At 35.7% G+C, this 23,642-nt stretch overlaps 1 protein-coding gene across 1 annotated transcript in view; it reads left to right on the top strand.

Moving 5' to 3' along the window:
• The window catches only part of PSMD14 (proteasome 26S subunit, non-ATPase 14), a 96,282-nt gene that overhangs the window by 67,552 nt on the left and 5,088 nt on the right, over positions 1-23,642 (top strand). Inside the window, exons 8-10 of the mRNA XM_060106275.1 lie at positions 3,190-3,297; positions 9,984-10,058; positions 15,231-15,356. Coding sequence (XP_059962258.1) covers positions 3,190-3,297; positions 9,984-10,058; positions 15,231-15,356 — 309 coding nt within the window. The remainder of the gene's footprint in view (positions 1-3,189; positions 3,298-9,983; positions 10,059-15,230; positions 15,357-23,642) is intronic.

The following is a 23,642-nucleotide window of genomic DNA, read 5'->3' on the forward strand; positions in this document are numbered from 1 at the left end:
TTATAAACTATCATATGCTGCAGATTCATGCAGTGATAATAAACAAAAAAGGAAAGTAAGAGGTTTCCCTAAGCTAGCCAAACTGCTAATGGTTTTGTTATAAGCTGTCTACTGTTGCAGTGACCTCTGAAAAGTCTCAAGGCACTTGTACCAGAAAAAATTAAATGGTCAGGCCGGTGAATAGAGATTCAATGTGGTGCGTAAGACTGCAGCATGGAAAGGAATTATAAAATTCTATCTTCATATTCCTGAAAATATTCGTCATACTTTAGCTTGGAAGTTTTTGTTAGTACATATTAAGGGGTAGTTTTTGTGCAAAGTTTTTTGGCTAAATTACTTTTTGGATTTATAACCTTATAAGACATAAGCTGAACTGGTTTAATGTATATATATTTTAAAACAAACCATTTAGAAAATTCATATAGCCCCCAAAAATGAATTTTTCCCCTGCCCCCCCATACCTTAATTAATCCTTGGGGGTTCTTTGTTCAGTATATTGTATCTAAGATTTCTGTTCTCATCCATGGAGTGACCACTTTGCTGTCATTCTGTTGCATCATGCTGTAAATACATAAACATGGAGAAACGCCTTCAGCCTATACACACCTCCAAGTGCTCACCAAGGCTTCTTCTTGAATCTTACTGTGGCATAATTAACACCTTCTTCACCCATTGCTCATTAGTGCACTGGACATTAATGAGTCTATTTTGATAGGTTGCTCTAAAGGAGAAACCCACTTATTCTCACAGCACAAAAAGCAATTATAAAATTGTACAGAAATTAAAATGTAGACTATATTGCCATATTTATATTTTTATTGTGTACTAAATCTAATTTTGGTCTGCAGGTTGTTGAACATGTTAGTTTCCTTAAGACAGTTGCTATAGTGATGGCAGCAAATTCCTTTACTCTTGGTGTAAAGTGTTCATTTTCTATTGGCTTTCATATTGCTACTCAGAAATCGTCATTCTAAACATTTCGTTTCATATAGGCCATCATTTACTAGTTGAACAGTATATTAAATTCTGAATTTTTCTCTTAATTTTAAATAGAATTAAAATTTCTAAATTTCAGATTGTTTTTAATTGATCATGGTATCTCTTTAGCTGGTATTTTCATTTCCCTTTTATGAAGTTTCACACCTGTTTATAATATTCCAGAGAAATATTACAGAGATTTTTTTGTGTGTAAAATAGCTGGTCTCCTAGTTTGAAAACATTCAGTATAAAAAAGATATTTTGTGATATATTGTGGAATTTTCATAGTTTTGTAGAAGTGTTCTTTTTCTACAAATGATACTGAAATCTTTAAATGGAATCCAAGTATTCTAAAAACAATTGGACCAAAATGATGCTTTGCTCTTAAATATTTACTGCTATTGGTTAGGGAAGCAATTCTTAATTTTGTATTTATTTAAGTTGTACATCTGTCTATCAAAATGGTCTCTTTTCCCTTCTTTAGCCTACATTTTACCTTATTTTTATGTGCTTTTTAGTAGAAAATTTTACTTCTCTATGTTTTTAAACAATTGTTTGAAATTATTTATGATAATATCTGATTAAAGCATGTTTGATAGTAGTACTTATTACTTTATGAAAATGTGATTAGAAAAAAAATTAAGTATAAGCAAGAGGTATAAACCTAGGCCATATTTATTTATACATAATTGTGAAAGTTCAGTCTGGATTACAGTTACTGTATAAAAAGAAAAAAGTTTTCACAAACTATTAAATCATGCATGTTCTGGGGATACTTGGTTTTATTTTAAGGCAAGAGGAATCTTTGGGGAAATTCAAACTGTTAGAAATAAAAGCAAAATTCAAAGTTTTGGGGTGGCGGGGGGATTGCCGGAGTAGACAGAGGCCTTAGATTGAGTCATTTGTCATAGTGCTTTGGTGTAAGTTTGTATTCATTAGTACCGTTGACCCTTCATGGCAGCTTTTTAGAAAGGGTGATTTTTCCTTTCTTTCTTTCTTTAAATCTTATTCTTTAGCATATAGCATTTAGTAATACTTATTACAGATTTTTCAGACTTGATTAGATTCCAGTTGGCTTATTTTGGAAATAAATTTTTTTAAATCCCTTAGTATCCTCAAACAATAATTATACAAATGAGAAACAGTCTAGTAGACAATAGCTTTTAAAACATTGATAAATCTCAGTTGTTTAGCACTTTTAAAGGCAAATCTAGAAATAACTATATTTCCCTGCTTTAAGATATTTTTATGTGAAGAATGTACTGAGTTTATTCTCTAGGTAATTGATTTACATTCCCTGGAAGAGGCATCTGTCTTAAGATCCCCAGTTCTTTACATAAAACTTAACAACATTTAAAAGCTTTAACAAGTTCTTTCAAATCCATGATAATGAACAGAGAAAAGCATTCGGATAGTATGTGATTCTTGTTAAATCTCTTAATATATGAGCTAAAAGATGATTTTTATCATGTAAGAATTTGAAGTGTTTCTCTACAGAAATATTGAGTACACCTAGGAAAAAGAGGATACCTATTGTTATTTCTTTACTATGAACTTAGGGCTGTATCATTCTATACCATGTTCCTGGATTAAAGCACGGATGACCTTGGTTTTCTTGTATTGTGCCTCGTATTCTTGACAGTGGCTTGGACATTTAAGGCCATCAGACAAGGTACAAAGTCTTCTATAGTCACAAGAAGTAAAAGGTATCTGACTAGAAGAGAATACGTGGAGCAAGTGCCTTGCTGGTTGTAATTTTGTTGTCATTTCAAGTACTGTGGTAGTATAATTGATGTGACAGGGCTGGGCTTTAGATGTGGTCCCTTAGCTTGTGCTCACTTTCAGTTTTAGTTTCTCTTTGTCATTCATTTTGATTAGGTAAAATTTAGGTGACAGACATATGCATACCAATGAAGGCTGTTTGGTGTAAGTTTAGTAATGATGTATTTCAATAATAAAGATGCAAAGTTAATATTTTCCTTTACTGCTTCATGAAAATTGCAATAATTGGTGTCACCTTACATTACAAGATAGAGGGTGGTGTGCTGATGGCGCAGTCAGCAGGAGGTTCTTTTTTATTAATATTATAATTAAATGATTTTCTGGAAATAGGCCAGAAACAGATGCAAGTTGATCATGCCTTGTCCAGTGTTGCTTGGCACCATCACTTGCTTTTTAAAAAAGAAATGACCTGACACCTTGTTTTTACAGGTTGTTATTGATGCCTTCAGATTGATCAATGCTAATATGATGGTCTTAGGACATGAACCAAGACAAACAACCTCAAATCTGGGTCACCTAAACAAGCCATCTATCCAGGTAATGCCTGTATTTGATAATGTGTTAAAACTGTTTTACATTTTAAAAGCCTGTTATAAATGACCATTTTAAGATCCAGTACTTAGCATTTTAATTTGTTTTGCAATTAATTTTTCTTGTGCTTTAAAAGGAGATTATGGAAATAGTGTTGCAAAAGTTAGATTTGCTCACATATGAGTCTGCTTTCAGTGAAGTCTTTAAACTTTCCTGACGTAGTTTGAGGACACCCTTTTGGGGGGCATAGTAGAGCCTTAATCTTGAGAGTACCTTACAGCTTTGCACGGTTAACACTGTAGTAAAGGACTCATAGGGGTTTTAGGTGGAGTGCGTTAGGTATCATGGTATCATTATTGATTTGGTTAGTAGACATTTCTTACAGTAGTAAATAATGGTAAATTATTGTATACTTTAAGAGGTCCCCAGAAGCAGTTCCTAAATAGTACTTAAATATTTTTACCTTTTTCTTTTTTTCTTTTTTTGCCTTAATCCCTACTTTTAAAACAAATCATACAAAACACAACTACATATTTCTTTTGATTAGAGTTTATATCTTGTTCTTTCTAGTGATGTCAACCACCATTATTACAGTTATTCAGACACTTAATATCCTCCTGAGTGATTAATGTTTTCTTTGTATCATCCACATGCTTCATTGTTTTTACACAGATCTTTATTGTCTGCAAAAATTATTTTAAATGTGTTTTTTAAATGCACCACAACCTGTGTCTATATAGTTAATTGCTTCTCTGAAGATTAATTAAAAGGACAGAAATACCGTGTTTGGTTAAATAGAACACATAGGACAGAGACATCGTAGTAGCTATTGCTGCTCCCCTTCTGAAACTTTGCTCTGGCATATGATAGTCTCTGGGGAGTTGTGGCTTTGACAGTTAACCATGGTTAAGCTTGGTTATACTTTGATAACTTTATACTTTTAGATGCTTACTTTTTCAGCAGTCACTCATCTCAAATCTTCATCAAAGTGAAAAAGTTTTCTCAAAGGATTGAGGTGTGTTCCTTTTGAAAAAATTACTTAGAAGCCAGGGAAAACTGCAAAGTATAGTGAGTATGAAATAAGCTACTAGTGTTTTTGACTGGGTACAGACAAGCCCATGCTTGCATGTTCCAAGAGAATATATTATTGGACCTGTTTAGCCTGTGATAATGACCTTTCTTATAACCCCCATAGCATCATACTGCTTCATTATTTTTTTGCAAATATTATTTTTTTTGTTAAGTAGCATCTCACAGTCTAAAATCATTGTGATTACTGCATGGTGTGTTTCTGCCAGAAGTTTTTACTAATTGCAAGTCAACAGCCACCTGTTGCAGATTTCATCTTTTAAATTTAAACACTGGTTTTTAACCTTAAAATTTGAGTTAATTAAATAATTAAAATCTGTTTCTTTCTACATCAGTCCAGTTTGTATTTTTACCTTATAGTCTGTAATTTAAGGTGAACCTTATGAAGCAGGTTGCAAACCCAAGTTAAAAGGACCTGTGTATATAACAGCTACAGCATCATTGTTTTCCATTTCATTTTAGTTTGTTTTGGCTTCCAATTAAAATCTGTATATATATTTATTTCACAGTTTTATAGCGCCCATCAGGAAGACATCTATCTGGGTGCTTTACAGTTTTGAGACAATTCCAATACTGAAACAGTCAAATGGGATCAAGCCAAAAAGTGATGGAACAAAGGCACACCTTAAAACAATTTCTTAGTTTTCTAAGACAAGCTAGAAAGAAAGCAACCCAGAAGAACTTGAAGTGAATGGTGATATTCATGATAGAATTTTAAGATGTGTTAGCAGAATCTTTACCTCAGGGATCAGAAGCCTTTCAGAAAGGCCATGCCTTTTATTTTGAAGGAAAGTTAGTTTGTATTTAGAGGGATCTTGTTCCTAAAGCAGCTTATTACTGGTAGGAATAGGAACCTAACAGGTACCATCAGCACTCATGTGGGTGGTTACTAATGCTTTTCTAACACTGATTTTTTTACTATCATACTTAAAGTAGGGGGGAAATATTAGGGTTATGCTGTAGACTACTATTTAATATATTGAGGAAAGTTCAAAATATGTTAAGAAAAAGGTTATAAAATCACATATGCAAGTTCTCCTTTTTGAAAATATATATTTTATAAACTGTGCCCATATATTTACAATATATTAGTATTGATTACCTTTAGGTTGTAGGATTATTGAATTTTTTTTCTTGTTCTTCCTTCTCCATATTTCTTAAACTTTCTACAATGAAACATCTATTGCTTTTAGAAAATGTTATTTTTAAAGCACTAATAACAACGTTGAAGTATCTGCCACAAGGCAAAGCTAATAGACAAAGTTTATGTGAACTTTCATGTTTTAAATGAGAAGTCATTAATAATCCTGATAGAGAGGGAAGAGTATAATGCCTGTACTATAGACTTTTCTATTAATATATGTGACTTTGTATTATTTTGTACTTGGAACATTTGACCATTATTGTCAAATGTATAGAATTGAGAGTTAGCAAGCATTTATTTTAGTAACTAAAAATGTAAAGCTATTCCACTAAAAATTGTTCAACAGCATTTCAAATGCTTTAAGGGCCACAGTGTATATGAAGACTGGTTGTCAACTGAATGGAAATTTAGTAACTGTTGATGCATAGATGCATTATACTAGGGTTATGAGCCCCTAAGTGTAGCCCTGAGTACAACTGCATTGTCTAACACAGTTAAACTATTTGAAAAACATTGTTTTCGGTAGTTCTTAAACAGTTATAAAATAGTTGTACCAGAAGGAACCATTGTGATGATTTTGTAGGTGAGGAAACTGAGGCCCAGCAAGTTTGTGATTTGCCTAGCTTATCCACTGAGTTACTGTAAGAACTAGTACATAACCAGAGCTCCTCATTCTTTTATACTATATTTGGAAGTTTCATTAATTCATTAATTTTGGCATAGATAATGTATATATACAGCTCAAAATTCAAAAGATATGAAAAGGTATTTAGCAAAAATTCTTTACTTCTTTTGCCATTTGTGACCCACTTCTCCACCCTAAAGGGAACAAAGCACATGTTTTGTTTCTTTTCAGAGCTATTATATTTATATAAAGAAAGATTCATTTTAAAGTATGATTTACTGGATTATATTTAGCACCACATTTTCAGTTTATTAATGTAAAATAATTTAAGGCAAACATATATCTTTAGATCTAAGTAAATATGCCTTTTTTAAGAGCATGAAACTTTTTTAACCTATCAAGAACCTATAAATAGGTTATTACATAGTTCATAAGTTGTATATTTTATAATATGCCTGCTTTTCCACAGCAGTGAGCAAATGGAGTTATAACTTCTAACCTCTTCTTGGTAGTCTGGACAATGCCAATGAAGTATTATTTCACCGTAATGATTATTTGTGTGCTTTTCTTTGAATTTGTCATACCAACAAAATTATAAAGCTCTACTCTAAAGATTAGCTTAAAGAAACATAGAAATAACCTGGAAGTTAATCAGTGGGATCTCAAAACTCTGCTTTGTCTAGTTCCTCCTCCAAACCACTCTTTGTCTAGAATAAATAGCATCTTAGACTGATAGTACCAACCTAGGAAGAACTTCCTTCTTTGAAAGGTTGGCAGCCTTTGAGCAAAGAAAACAAGGGTCAGGATATCCAAGAAGCAAATAAGCTAAGTCCTGTTAGTAATTCCAAAAAGTATTGTCCCAGAAACAGTGCTCTAAAAGGTGGCTAGCTTCCCGGGTCAGCCACTGAAATATTATCTAGCCCACAATATAAACACTATAGAATAGAACCATGCTTTTTAACAGTGCTTCTATGAGAAACTGTTGTAGATTTCAAATAATTAATGAATGAGCTTCAGGACAATAACCTGTTTTAATGAAGAATTACCTAAATTTTCCTAAATTCATCATATGTTTGTTAGGTGTAAATTTAAAAGTTAAGTATTGATTTTTTTTTTTTTTTTTTTTTTTGTGGTATGCGGGCCTCTCACTGTTGTGGCCTCCCCCGTTGCGGAGCACAGGCTCCGGACGCGCAGGCTCCGGACGCACAGGCTCAGCGGCCATGGCTCACGGGCCCAGCCGCTCCGCGGCATATGGGATCCTCCCAGACCGGGGCACGAACCCGTATCCCCTGCATCGGCAGGCGGACTCTCAACCACTTGCGCCACCAGGGAGGCCCAAGTATTGATGTTTTGAGAAATTTCCTGATTATGTAACTCCTTTGTCTGCCTGACATACTATGGCATTTGCTAGTATGTTATGTTTAATTTGCAGTTTGACCCTGTCAAAAGGCTAGTCTCCCCCTTGGTAAAGCTAATCTTACATTTGGTGTATGCTGTCACAACTTGTAATTCAATGTCAACTAGAATGGGGAATTTGAGAGAATTTATTTTTCACTGAGCTAAATAAAAGAGCCTGTGCCTTTGGGTTCATATGGAAGGAGGACTGTACATGGCCAGTTTACCTATGATTTGGGATGAATGTACTTGGGGGCACACAGCAAGTGAGTAAGTGAAATTGGGAAATGGCTTGAGGATATCATTTGATTTAAATTTATATTTGTTTTATTATTGTCCCTGCTAATCTTTCATGCTGCCTGTTAGTTGTACTACTTTCATCTAAATAATGTAATTGAAAATCAAGTAGGTAGTGCCTTCAAGTTCCAAACTGTATATTTCAGCAGTACAGTTAATCTCCAAAATGTGGACCTATCTGTGTGCCCATTTGTCTGACTTCTGTATCTCTTGGCCATACCTGTTATTAGCTTTATGGCCACTATGTAGAATTATATAGTTGGAGCACTGCATAAAGGTGATTGGATGAGAGGGCAGTTGGCACCTGAAATCTAGCCTAAACTTTGCTCTCCAGCCAGGCTGAGTTTGCTTGGAGCACTGGGCACCTTTTTCTAATTCTTCCACCCAGAGGATGCACTTCCTAATTTGCATAAAGGTGAGTACAGATTAAGGGAGGCACTGATTAGATCCACTTATTTTTTTTTTTTGCGGTATGCAGGCCTCTCACTGTTGTGGCCTCTCCCGTTGCGGAGCACAGGCTCCGGATGCGCAGGCTCAGCAGCCATGGCTCACAAGCACAGCCGCTCCGCGGCATGTGGGATCTTCCCGGACCGGGGCACGAACCCGTGTCCCCTGCATCGGCAGGCGGACTCTCAACCACTGCGCCACCAGGGAAGCCCTAGATCCACTTTTTGATCCACACAGTACAGCATATCTAGGCACTGAAATTTAATTCACTATTCCTGATTATTATTGAAATGAATAAGGATTTAATAGGTACTCCTAGTACTTTAATTTCATATAACAACCACTTTATTATAGCAGATGTTAGGAATATAAGAGTGGATTGTTATAGTACATACCTAAAATAGGTTAGTATTTGGTAGGGTGATTTTTGCTAGCAAAGTTTAAAAATAAGACTATGCTTTGTTTTAATTCTGATCCCTGAAGTATGAAGACTTAATTTAAGAATTTCCTAAGATACATTGTAGCATAGTATGATAGAAAAAACATGGGCTTTGGAGTCAGAAAAACTTGGGTTCAAATCCCAGCTTTGCCTTTTTATTAGGTATAAACTAGGACAAATTGAGATTTGTGTCTTATTTCCTCATCTGTCAAAATACAAATGGAACCAGCCTACCTTACTGGGTTGTTGTGAAGATTAGAAGACTTATTGTGTAAAGCAGGTGCAGGTGCTCATCAAATGTTTCCTTTCCACCTCTTCTTCTTCTACCTCAACACCTTAAGACTACATTGTAAAAATCCAGTTATTAGTGTGGTGGTTGTTTTAGTTAGCTTTATCTTTAGATTCCTGAGAGTTAACCCCAAAGCCCTTTTTGTTTTTGTACTTGAAGATATGTCCAAGGTGTATTTCTGTACTTTAATGTCTTAGAAGGCTGATAGAGGGGTCCACAGAAACTGTTCTGGACCTCATTTGAACCTATGTAGCTAGAGTTAGACATTTGTGCAGCTGTGAATGGATTACAGCACATGCAGGATTATTGTTTCTTAATAAAGCCATGCCATTAGCTTCAGTTTTTATGATGATTTGACTGTTTGTCTTGGCGATCAAGTACAGTGGAAAAAATTCTGCTTAGTGAGATTGCCTGAGACTGGACCCACTAAAAAACAAACTCCATTTCGTTAATTTGGAGACATATGCAGACACGTTATTTTTAATATATTAGAACTGAATTAAGAAAAACGGAAACTCCAGATTAATGTTGTGGGTGAAGGAATAATTATATTATTACAGCTTTTTAGGCTTTTCTTTTGAAATAAGAAAGAGCCCCCTATGTAGATAATCATAAAATCAGACTTAATAAATTATGTATTATTTATAAATTATGAATAATTAATTTATAGGTTAGATTATGGTGAGGTCAAATCATATCTCTGACTCTGAGCAAGGCTACTAAAACTGTTGAATTTATGCGGCTCTATGTCATGTTTTAAAGAATGTGTGCCCTGTACCTCTAAATCTCACTTCTAAACTCGTAGCTGAGAAAAATATAGTTTAACATTTATTTAGGATAAAAAGCTATTTTTAGAAGATGGTAAAGGTATTGTCTACAGGATACGTCAACAGTTTCAAACAGTTATATTTATTTTATTAGATGAAAAATACTAATTTGTCCTTCTTCTAATCATTTATCTATATAGGCATTAATTCATGGACTAAACAGACATTATTACTCCATTACTATTAACTATCGGAAAAATGAACTGGAACAGAAGGTAAGCTTAAATTTTTATCTTAGAGGCGGGAAAATATCTATTTCAAACAATTTAAACTATTACCTGGTATATTTGAATTTAAATTGTTGACCTCTTTCATTGATGCGTTCAAATATTTTTTCATTCCTGAGGAATTGCAGCATAAAGGAATATTTTATTGGACAAATTGAGAGACATTTTGCCTTATTGGTAGGCCCTAAAACAGGAGAGGAATTAGGAAACAAACATTCCAGTTTGGTTTTATGATAAATTATAAAAATCTTTCTTCTAGTTCTGCGATTTTTCTGATTAATTTATCTTCTCCAAGAAAATGGCCTTTTGTTACTAAATTGCTACATAAATAGCTTTCTAGATTTGAAAGGAATAAATTAGATTGTAATTGCGTAGTGCTTTTTTTTTTTTTTTTTTTTTTTTTTTTTTTTAATTTTACAAATTTAATCAGTTATACATATACATATGTTCCCATATCCCCTCCCTTTTGCGTCTCCCTCCCACCCTCCCTATCCCACCCCCCCAGGCGGTCACAAAGAACCGAGCTGATCTCCCTGGGCTATGCGGCTGCTTCCCACTAGCTCTCTACCTTACATCTGGTAGTGCATATATGTCCATGCCGCTCCCTCACTTTGTCACAGCCTACCCTTCCCCCTCCCCATATCCTCAAGTCCATGCTCCAGTAGGTCTGTGTCTTTATTCCTGTCCTACCCCTATGTTCTTGATGACATTTTTTTCTTAAATTCCATATATATGTGTCAGCATACAGTATTTGTCTTTCTCTCTCTGACTTACTTCACTCTGTATGACAGACTCTAGGTCCATCCACCTCATTACAAATAGCTCAATTTCATTTCTTTTTATGGCTGAGTAATATTCCATTGTATATATGTGCCACATCTTCTTTATCCATTCATCCAATGATGGACACTTAGGTTGTTTCCATCTCCGGGCTATTGTAAATAGGGCTGCTATGAACATTTTGGTACATGTCTCTTTTTGAATTATGGTTTTCTCAGGGTATATGCCCAGTAGTGGGATTGCTGGGTCATATGGTAGTTCTATTTGTAGTTTTTTAAGGAACCTCCATACTGTTCTCCATAGTGGCTGTACCAATTCACATTCCCACCAGCAGTGCAAGAGTGTTCCCTTTTTTCCACACCCTCTCCAGCATTTATTGTTTCTAGATTTTTTGATGATGGCCATTCTGACTGGTGTGAGATGATATCTCATTGTAGTTTTGATTTGCATCTCTCTAATGAGTAAAGATGTTGAGCATCCTTTCATGTGTTTGTTGGCTGTCTGTATATCTTCTGTGGAGAAATGTCTATTTAGGTCTTCTGCCCATTTTTGGATTGGGTTGCTTGTTTTTTTGCTATTGAGCTGCATGAGCTGCTTATAAATTTTGGAGATTAATCCTTTATCAGTTGCTTCATTTGCAAATATTTTCTCCCATTCTGAGGGTTGTCTTTTGGTCTTGTTTATGGCTTCCTTTGCTGTGCAAAAGCTTTGAAGTTTCATTAGGTCCCATGTGTTTATTTTTGTCTTTATTTCCATTTCTCTAGGAGATGGGTCAAAAAGGATCTTGCTGTGATTTATGTCATAGAGTGTTCTGCCTATGTTTTCCTCTAGGAGTTTGATAGTGTCTGGCCTTACATTTAGGTCTTTAATCCATTTTGAGCTAATTTTTGTGTATGGTGTTAGGGAGTGATCTAATCTCATACTTTTACATGTCCCTATCCAGTTTTCCCAGCACCATTTATTGAAGAGACTGTCCTTTCTCCACTGTACATTCCTGCCTCCTTTATCAAAGATAAGGTGACCATATGTCCGTGGGTTTAACTCTGGGCTTTCTATCCTGTTCCATTGATCTATCTTTCTGTTTTTGTGCTAGTACCATACTGTCTTGATTACTGTACTTTTTAAAAAAGGACCATGGTTACTTAGGATAAACTAAAGGTGATTCAAAAGGGAAATGCATTTTAAGGGTTTTCAGATATTTAGATCTAAATTTTTATACCTTTTTATAGTAATCAAATTTGATTACTTTAAAAATTACCTAGCGTCTTGGTAGATTAGCATTCTTTAGTTTCTACTATTTTAGGATTATTTCAAGAACAGTTTTTCTCTCAACTAATTCGAAATATTTAAGTCTGCCTATTACTTTTTGAAATTACAATCTGAACTGCTTTTTTTCTTTATTATTACAATTAGTCATCCTCCAAAAAGCTTCTTGTATTTCTCTCTAAGACTTAAAAAAATTTGAAAGAACGTGAGTACTATTGACAGCCCCTAAGCTTTGATTTCTACATGCACTCTGAAGTCCAAACATAAGTAATCTGTAGTAAACAAGACCTTTCTTACTAGTTGAAAGTGTTCCCCACAAAGTTACCCTAGAAGGGATTCTAGTGCATATGGTGTATGGGAGTGGAGTAAGAGGGCTCTCCATACTACTCCCTCTTTCAACCAGATCATCTCCATTTTCAGTCTTATTTATATATTGTGGGCAGAATGTGCTGTATAAGATTTTCTGAAGTTTGATAAACAATTGTTTTAAAAGTTCAAAGCCACCAGTAAACTCACTCAAAGGTCCTAGGTGCTTGAGCCTGGTTTTGAGTGAGGGGCTGCAGGGGACCAGTTCTTCCTTGACCTGAGGGGAGACACAGAGCCATAAAGCTCTCTTCCATCTGCTTGCTTTCGTCCCAGAGTTTATATCAGCTGTGGTAGATTTAGTTGATAGCTTGAAGTACATTTTCAACACTTATTTTAATTTTATGTAGAATAGGTACAGGCTGTGGGATAAAAGGGTACCACTCAGACATAAACTGAAAAATTCATTCAGATACATAAATATTTTATCAGTCTGACACCCAACTATTTGGAAATATCCATCTAATTACATCAAATTTTCTTTTTCTTTTTTTCCTTTTTTCCTTTATGGTACTCCATAAACTTAGCCACCATCCTTGGTATAAAAAACACACATATAGGGCTTCCCTGGTGGTGCAGTGGTTGAGAGTCCGCCTGCCGATGCAGGGGACACGGGTTCGTGCCCCGGTCCGGGAAGATCCCACATGCCACAGAGAGGCTGGGCCCATGAGCCACGGCCGCTGAGCCTGCGCGTCCGGAGCCTGTGCTCCGTCTGCAACGGGAGAGGCCACAACAGTGAGAGGCCCGCGTATGGCACAAAAACAAAACAAAACAAAAAAAACACACACATATAAATACTTATATAAATTAATTAATATTATATTTATGTTCCTTGTATAGCTCAGTTCAGGTGCTTTCTTGATACCCAAAGCCCTGCCTTTACTCTTATCTCACCAACCTGTATACTTAACTCCAAGTGTTACCTGAGGGGCCCAATCCAATCTTTGTCCAGTTATGGTAGAATTATTCTGCTGCTCTGTGGGAACTTTCTTTGTTTGCTTTTGAAGTGTAGAAAAATCCAATTCTCAACACTTAATTATAGGTAGCTTTATAGCATAGGTAGTTGCAGCTGCACCAAAATTTCCTGAGGATGTATTTTCTAAAACACTGTCACTGGCGAAGATGGGAAGCAATCCAAGAAATTCGGGTTACATGTGCAGGAGTTTTCCAGTTTTTTTCCAAACTACTCTTGCCTCCATGGGCCCTAGGAGGGGCATGGAGGAATATGGGTCTTTTGTGTCTTGAAAATTCTCACAGGTGATTTTGACATGCAGCTTATTCTCCAGCATAAGGAAAACTTTGTACCACTTTTAGCTGCAAACCTCTAAACAAATAATTGTTCTAAACTAAACTCATACACTTCCGACTGTGTCTTTAGATCCTCATAGCTTGTGGATCTCACTTAAAGTATACTGGTTCTCATAGCAAAAGAACAATAGTCATTCTGTAGGTACCATTTTTATTTCACATTGCATAATTTTATCAATCGTTTAGAAAACTCTTCTTTTTTTTTTTTTTTTTTTTTCTTTTTGCGGTATGCGGGCCTCTCACTGCTGTGGCCTCTCCCGTTGCGGAGCACAGGCTCCGGACGCGCAGGCCCAGCGGCCATGGCTCACGGGCCCAGCCGCTCTGCGGCATATGGGATCCTCCCAGACCGGGGCACGAACCCGCATCCCCTGCATCGGCAGGCGGACCCTCAACCACTGCGCCACCAGGGAGGCCCTAGAAAACTCTTCTTATTCAATGATTATCCTCAACTGAAGGACATTATTTATAGAGTAGGACTTTTAAGAAAAACTGTCTTAAGACTCTGAACTTGAAAACTTATGAGCTTCGAAGAATATGTATTCAGAATTAGGAGTCCAGTTTGAGAAATAATGAACTAAGGTGTTTAGTTCCATGATCACTACTAATAGGGTCTGATCCCAGTTTGCTGATGTGACTGCAAAGTGGATGGATCTGTGATTTCCTTCCCAGTTTTACGACTTTTCATTCTGGTATAAAGAAGTTTAAATTTTTAAAATTATAGATGGAATATTAGAATCTGAAGAAAACTTAAAGATTATCTAATACAAACCTTCAGTTCATAGATATGTAAACAGGGACTCAGAAGGATTGACACAGTCATTCAGTAAATGGAGGCATTTACCTCCTTATCTCGGCATTTGAGAGCTGGGCTATATGAACTATTAGAAATCCTGTGTGTAATATAGTAGTTTCATTCATTCAACACATGCTTATTTAGTATTTGCTGTGATTAGATTATGATCTAGATTCTAGACTCTAGACCTTGGTGATCTTGAAATAAACAGAGCAGAGTCCTTGCCTTGATTTCTCTTTAATGGGAGAGAAATGCACTAAACAAGAAAACAAAAATTTCAGCTGTTTATAGTGCTATAAAAATAGTAAAGCAAGTTAAGGAAAGAAAGATGTTTAGATAGTATGGGGTGGCTTTATTATATAGTGGTGAGGAATGGCAGCTATCTCTAAGGAAGTGAGAAATGTAAGCCATACAAAGATAAGAAAAATAGCCTTTGAGGCAAAGGGACAGCAAATGCAAAGGCCATGAGTTGGAGTATTCCTTAGATTTTATTAATATAAATTTAGGAGGATACTTATTAGAGTTTATTTAAATTAATAACATTAAACTTAAATTCATTAATTCCAAAAGTTGTTTGTAAAGTTGTTTCTCAAGACAAAGGAAATTTCCACAATACAGGAAAATAATTAATTTTTCTTTATATTTTTTAGATGTTGTTAAATTTGCATAAGAAGAGTTGGATGGAAGGTTTGACACTTCAGGACTACAGTGAACACTGTAAACACAATGAATCAGTGGTAAAAGAGATGTTGGAATTAGCCAAAAATTACAATAAGGTAAAAACTTACTTTCAACATTTATTTCTTATAATCTTTGGAATATATATGATTAGATATCAGGCATTGTATAAATATAAATAGTTAAGAGTAGAGTGGCCTATTTTGTAGACCAGATAGTAAATATTTTAGGCTTTATAAGCCATCCAGTCTGTTGCAACTGCTCAACTCTGCCGTTATAGTGTAAAAGTAGCCACAGACAATACGTAAAGGGATGAGTGAGGCTATGTCCTAGTAAAACATTATTTACTAAAACAGGCAGTTGGCTAGATTTGACCCATGGCCTATAGTTTGCCAGCCCCTGTTGTAAATAGCTTTACAGTTGAAATCTCTTCATTATTCAGAGGACTTTTTCTTGCAAGGGAAGGAGGAGCAAGGAGATGTGAACAACAACAACAGCATTTAATACTTGATAACATATAACTTATTTTATGAACTTCTCTGTTTTTCATTTAATACGTATTTATTGAAAACCTGCTGTATGCCAGGTGCTGGGGATATGGTAAAAAATAAGACCTATCCTCATGGAATGTATTTTCTGGAAGGGGAAACAGAAAGTAAACAAATAAACACAACATAATACATTGTAATTAGTGCTGTGAAGACAATAAACAGGATGATGTAAAGAGTAGCACAGGGAGACCATTTCATATGAGGATGTAAAAAAAGTTATATTTTTCACAATCTCCTGAAAATATTTATTGTATGCTAAAGTATATGCGGCCATGATAGCATTTTGGTTATAGATTCATGTTCTTTTACAATTCTGAAATTAAGAGAATACTTGAACAAGACTAAAATGTATCTTCTGTATTATATCAGTTTCCTAGAATTGCCACCACAAACTACCATATGGGTGACTTAAAACAACAAATTTATTCCCTCACAATTCTGAAGCTAGAAGTCCAAAATCAAGGTATTGATAGGGCCATGCTCCCTGTGAAGCCTCTAGTGGGGAGGATCCTTCTTTTTCTTTTCTAGCTTCTCTTGGTCCCCAGGCATTCCTTGGCTTATGGCAGCATAACTCTAATCTCTAACCAGGGTTATGATTTCAATGTGTCCTTTTAGGGGGGACATGATTCAACTCATATATTTTTCAACTTTTTTGACCAAAACCCATATAAAGAATAGATTTTACATTTGACCCAGTACCTGCAAATGTATATGTATGTGTGTATATATATTGCAACAAAAGTTTTATGAAGCAGTATTTACCCTTATTACAAGTGGTTATATTCTATTTTCTGTCTCATTTGACTCAATTTCATACTGTTTCAGTTATATACATACATATTATATACATCGACATATGGTTTGTAACCTATTAATGGGTTGAAAACCTGCAATTTTTAAAACATGTATACATACTATACAGTGTTATGCTTACAGATATTTATTGAATATATTCTGTACAATTTGCAGTGGAAAACAGGGATCCTTCCTTCATTTTTAGGAAAACAGGGGCATTAAGAAAAGTTCATAACCAGAGTACTTGACCAAAATTTGTGTGTTTGATAATACCTTAGTATTCAGATTGTCCACAGACCAGCTGCATCAGTATCACTTGGGATCTTGTTAGAAATGCAGGTCTTCGACCTACTACATCAGAATCAACATTTTAACAAGATTTCCAAGAGATCTGTATACTCATTCAAGTTAGAAGTTAGAGAACACTGCCATAGAGAAGTCCATGTGAAGTCCTGTAGAAGTTCAAAGGCTTTTGCTTTCAGATGGTACAGACCCAGGATGCTGTCTTTAGAGAATAACATTTGAACTGGACCTTAAAGCATGAATAAGATTTGGACATACAAAGGAATATTACCCTAGGCCAACTGAACATCACGAGCAAGACTAGGAGACAGAAAAGCAAGGGCATCTTTAGGAAACTGTGTTTGGCTAGAGTACATGAGAAGGGTGTACATAAAAGGGTGAATAGTGGGGAATAAAGTTTTTTTTTGTTTTGTTTTGTTTTGTTTTTGCGGTACGCGGGCCTCTCACTGTTGTGGCCTCTCCCGTTGCGGAGCACAGGCTCCGGACGCGCAGGCTCAGCGGCCATGGCTCACGGGCCCAGCTGCTCCGCGGCATGCAGGATCTTCCCGGACCGGGGCACGAACCTGCATCCCCTGCATCGGCAGGGGGACTCTCAACCACTGCGCCACCAGGGAAGCCCGGGAATAAAGATTTTTAAAGTTACTGAAGTCAAGTAACAGAGTTTGGAAAATCAGAATAGAGGTATTTTTGATCAGGGGCATGGTATACCCAGAACCTGACTTTAGAAACATAATTTGACAAGGCTATAGAAGAAAGAGTGTTGTAAGAGGAGATTTGAAGTGGAGATTCTATATTTAGGAGGAGCTTGCTATTACCCAAACAAAAGGTACTAAGTGTATGAATTACTGTAGTGGCAGTGGGAAGGGAGGTATCAATAGACTAATAAAATAAAACGTGGTGTCAGTTGGATAGATAAAGTAAAAGAAGAAGGAATCAAAGATGAGTTAAAGGTCTCCTGCCTAGGTGACCAGAAGTATGTTGGTACCGTTAACATTTCTAATTTAAGTAGAAGCAGAAAGATTGAGAAAGAAGATAAAGAGATTAAACAAGCAGGGAATTCCCTGGCAGTCCAATGGTTAGAACTCTGCCTTTCACTGCCGAGGGTGCAGGTTCAACCCCTGGTCGGGGAACTAAGATCCCACAAATCATGGCTTGGCCAAAAAAAAAAAAAAGTTTAAACAAGCAGTTTACTATGTGGGACTAAAAATTAATGGTGGGGGCTAGAGCTTTTGGAGACAGTTAAAGTTGATATTGGTTGTTACACCAAAAAAGTAATATTTTACTTTTTAAATTAAACACATCTTACAAAATAAATATTAACCAAGAGACAGTGTATAAGATTTGCCAAGTGTTAACAACAAGTCTTTTGAGAGAACTGAGCTTTGAAAAAATGTTGATGGGCCCATACAAGCTAAATTCCAGCAGAATTAAGTTTGGCTTTGAGGAGCATGCCCTGATTTATATGTAGTGTTCCAGCTGGAAATTCCCATTGCTTCTAGATTGTAGGGAAAAAATATATATATTTAATCTTTCTAGTGTATGTTTTCATGCTGTGGAGATTAAAGAGAAAAAAATAGTTTATCATATTTAAAACAGTTAACCTTTTATAAATTAACCTTTAAAGAAATTTAAGTTATTATTCAGCGGACTGTAGGAATGGTTTTCATTTCTCTGTAACATTACAAGTTTAAGTAAATTCTTATTGGTACTACTGCCAGGAAATAACCTATTTATGGTTACTGCTGCCCATCCACAGAAGTTTTTGCTATTTTACAGTTTTAAAAAATCTCTGAAGTACTCAAAAATTTGTAAGGTTTGGTTATAAAGTGAAAACAATGTATAAGCTGTGATATGAAGGAGTCCAAATTTGGGGCTGTAATTCCCTCTGTGATTGAAAGAGAATGTGGTGGAGTTTTTAGCAACACTTAAAATATAAAAAGAAAGGCCCATACAACCAGTTCTTCATAGTATTCTTTTTAATTGGTTGGTGTTTTAAACTAAGGTAATTACTGTTAGGTGCCAGTTAGCTCCTAAAGCGAAAGAAGGTTAGAAAATAATTAAATTCCTTTGTACCAACTTTTTGATTTTAAGTCTAAAGTCCACGTAGACATTCCGGTTGATTATTAGTCATTGATTTCTCTAGTTACTGAACTTTAGCACCCACAACTCTTTTATTCCAAATCTCCTAGTTTATTCGTGCCAAGATGCATCAATATTTTAATATTGATAACATTTGATTGGATATTTGTAGATGAATCTGCCAGTGAAAAAATGAATTGTAAAAGACTTTTTTAAGAATAGCATAGACACATAAAAATTTGCTTTGTTTTCAAGCATGTAGCCCTATAAATTCAGAGATCTGACAGTTTACTTTTCAGGTAGAAAAACTGCCTACTTAGTAACCTGAAAGAAGGTTTGGATGCAACTTTTATGGAATTACATATAAAATATGTAATTATATGATTACATTTGGTTTATCAAAGTAGCTGTATTAAATAAGAAGGTCTTGTTTTGTGCTAGTGCAATAAGATAAGAAAAACAAAATAAGATATAAATATTGGGAAACCAGGCCAGATTATCATTGTTTAAGTATGATAGGATATGTTTGTAATCTAGCATAGAAATACATGAAACTAAACTAGAATACTATTAGAACTATTATGATTGAGAATTACATAGCCATGCAGTTACATAGGCTGAAACCAGTTGAAAAATATAAAAGGCAAATCAGTTTACAGAAGCATCCAAAATTACAAAGTATTTAGGAATAACGACCATAAAAATTTAAATGTATAAATATGTATATATGACTTCTTTGAAAAATACTAAAAACATTTGTGAATAAATTCCCGTTTCCAAAAAGGAATACTCAGTATTTGTAAAGCTGTGGTCAAGCTTCCCAAAGGTTACTTTAGTGCTAGTAAGAATATCAGTGAGCTTTTAAATTTTGATAGCTTGATAGTAAAGTTTACCTGCAATAAAAATAACATTTATTGAATGCTTATTAGGAGTCAGACTGGCAGAAAATAATTTGTACCGATAACACAGAAAAGGCTAGTATCCAAAAAGTACATAACAGACAAAGAATTCCTATAAAATATAAAGAAACGATAATAAATTGGACAACAGAGCTGGAAAATTCACTGAAGATGAATGGCATATAAACATGAAAAAGAGTTCAACCTTATTAAGTATTCAAAGAAAAAAGTTAAAAGCATAAGTAGATTTTTTTTTTCTTTTCAAATAAAAAAAAATGGTTTGGGAGAATGCGCCACTAGTGGGAAAATAAAAAAGTGATATATGACATTCTTGAAGGCCATCTCCCGTTTTATCTTTAAATTTTAAGTGCATATAACCCTTTAAGCCAACGTATTCTCTTTTAAGCATTTATTATGAAGAATGAAATTCTACAAGTACCAACTTAGAGAAATATTTAAAACTTGATGTTATGTGTGTAAAATGAAATTGTGTAACAATATGAAAAGTCCCTACTATGTTACCTTCCCTCCATTTTTCAATGATGTCTCTCTGTCTCACATATATCTCAACGTATTATGCTGTTAACAGTGTCACCTCTCAGGTGGAAGGTAGGGGAATTTTATACTTTATGTAAATCCTGGATTCTTTTTAGTTTTTGCACTAAGCAGGTGTTATTTATATCTAAGATTGTGTTAGCTTGAGGTAGCAAAGGCTTAAACAGGATAGGAATGTACATCTCTTGCAATTCAAGGCCATGTGAAACTTTGAAGTTACTACATTCACATACCCAGATATCTTCATCTTTTGCTCCACTTTCCTTGTATTGGCTTCCATCATTTAGATCTCCTCATGATTCATGGTGATTGCTAAAGCTTTAGCCATCCCATCTGAGTTCCAGGCAACAGGAAGAAATGCAAGGGGCAAAAGAGAGAGACCTCTCAGCTAAATCAATTCCTTTTCAGGATCCTTTCTATAAGTCCCACCCAGCACTTCTGCTTATATCTCATTGGCAGAACTTAATCAAGTGGCATACTTTGCTTTGAGAAAGGCTATATAGTCTTCTACCTGGGAGCATTACTGCCTTTAATAAAATTGGAGCTATATTATAAAAGAAGAAAGAGAAGATGTGTATTAGGTAGGCAACTAGCAGTAGACTCTGCCATAGAAATTTTTTTCAACAGTCTAAACTACAGTTTCTATTATACATACACACACTTGTATGGGCACACACATGATCTTTATTTTATATCTCTAGTTTATATATAATTACATTTTATTTTTATTTTTATTTATTTATTTTTTTTTCTTTTTTTGCGGTATGCGGGCCTCTCACTGTTGTGGCCTCTCCCGTTGCGGAGCACAGGCTCCGGATGCGCAGGCCCAGCGGCCATGGCTCACGGGCCCAGCCGCTCCGCGGCATATGGGATCCTCCCAGATCTGGGCACGAACCCGTATCCCCTGCATCGGCAGGCGGACTCTCAACCACTGCGCCACCAGGGAGGCCCTATAATTACATTTTAAAATTGGATTCCTTATAATATTTTTAGAAAGAATTTACATATTCTGGGTCACTTAATAAATCATGGGTTTGGCATTATTCAGGATGTGTCATTAAAAAGTAATGAATTCCCGGGCTTCCCTGGTGGCGCAGTGGTTGAGAGTCCGCCTGCCGATGCAGGGGACACGGGTTCGTGCCCCAGTCCGGGAAGATCCCACATGCCGTTGGAGTGTCTAGGTCCGTGAGCCATGGCCGCTGAGCCTGCGCGTCCGGAGCCTGTGCTTCGCAACGGGAGAGGCCACAACAGTGAGAGGCCCACGTACAGCAAAAAAAAAAAAAAAAAAAAAAAAAAAAGTAATGATTTCCCGAATTGCCATGAATGTTGCTTTGAGGTCTTTGGAGATAGATAAGACTATATTTAAGTCACAGTTTCATTGCTTATTGGCTGTGTGGCTATATGTGTCCCCATCATTCGTTGGGCACACTCCTTTTTTGTATATTACATATTGCATTATAATTTGAGATTTACAGGCAGGTAAAGTAAAACGCAAATGCAAGCTTCTTGAAGAGCAAGAACTGTCTTACTCATAGTGAGTACTTAATAGTTATTTACTGAATGTATAAAATGATGAAAATTGTACTGTTGAGGACATACATAGAATGTACTAGAGCATTATAAGCACTTTCAAAAGGAGAGTTAGAAAAAAAATTTATAGTAGAAGTATTGCTGGAATTAACATATAGGAGATAGTGCCTAATTTCTTTATGTAAAATGTAGATTACTTCACTGGGATGTTTTAAGGATTCAGTAAATTAATATGTACATGTTAATGTTTAATTACTAATGGTACCAATTTTTTGTTCTCCATATTCACACCTGTAATACTTTCTCAGATAGTTTTCTAATTGTTTCATGTTTGTTAATTTTGCTTTCCCAAGTATGTTTTATAAAAGCCATTTCTTTAAACTTATTCTGTATCCCCATAACCCATAATGTGATTTTCAGTTATATAGTCAATGCATTAACTTTTTAGGAAAATCAAGAAAGAACTAAAATGCCTATATTACATTCACTAGCAGTTTATGCAGAGATTGTTTAATGGTGAAAAAATATACCATATAGGTGATTTTACAAAGCATGTGCTTAAATGGAAGCATGGCATGTTAAGAGTGAACACTGCAAACATATCAAAGGAAAAAAAAGAAGCCCAAGGAATGGAATAGATATGACATATAAAGTGAAATAGAGACATGGTGTCATGAAAGCAGGGGTTAAAGGATTAGAAGAGAAAAGGGGTATTGGAAAAGGTGTTCAGAAAGTTCAAGTAAACTGGGTCCATTGGAATTTGCCAGGTGGAGATCCTTAAAAGAGTATTCATGAAGTGCTAAGGGTCCAATCCATGTTTGTTAGAAGGTAAATAAAATGGTAGAATTTTTTTTTTTTTTTTTTTTGCGGTACGCGGGCCTCTCACTGCTGTGGCCTCTCCCCTTGTGGAGCACAGGCTCCGGACGTGCAGGCTCAGCGGCCGTGGCTCACGGGCCCAGTCGCTCCGCGGCATGTGGGATCTTCCCAGACCGGGGCACGAACCCGTGTCCCCTGCCTTGGCAAGCGGACTCTCAACCACTGCACCACCAGGGAAGCCCAAAATGGTAGAATTTGAAACACAGATTTTCCATTTGAGAAATTTGACCATTACCAGGAAAAAGATAATGAGGTTAATGGCTTTAGTAAAAGCCTCTTTAAGATAGGGGGTACATCTGAGGGGATTATGATAACATAACAGACCAAATTCCAGGAATTTCTTAGAACTGTGCAGACCGTGCATGATGGGATAGCCATCTGGGGGTCTTTGTTGATAAACTGTTAAAAACGTTTCTAGTGTGAATAGCCACAAACATTTTCAGTGCTTTTTTGTTGGTTGAGTAAACCGAAGAGCACGAATGCAAAAGCAAAATTTGATGCCAAATCACAGAAGTTGCCATAAACACAGAAGTTCCCCTAGTAAGGACACTGCCTGTGCCTGAATTTCATTTGTTTCTGCTGCTACCATTTCTTAATTTTTCCTGGTGACTAGCCAGATTAGAGCTATGAATGAAGGCAAACTGGTCTTGCCCAGATGATAGATGAGATAAAGGTAACGTAGGTAGGTGGAGAAAATATTTAGGCGTTTAATGTGATGATCTGGTCTATCTCAGAATGTAAGAGATGTGCTTACTCTTTTGTCATGGGGGTTTGCAACCTTAGTATATGCCTAAAT

Source organism: Mesoplodon densirostris, chromosome 8 (genome assembly GCF_025265405.1).
Source record: "Mesoplodon densirostris isolate mMesDen1 chromosome 8, mMesDen1 primary haplotype, whole genome shotgun sequence".
Classification (NCBI taxonomy): domain Eukaryota; kingdom Metazoa; phylum Chordata; class Mammalia; order Artiodactyla; family Ziphiidae; genus Mesoplodon; species Mesoplodon densirostris.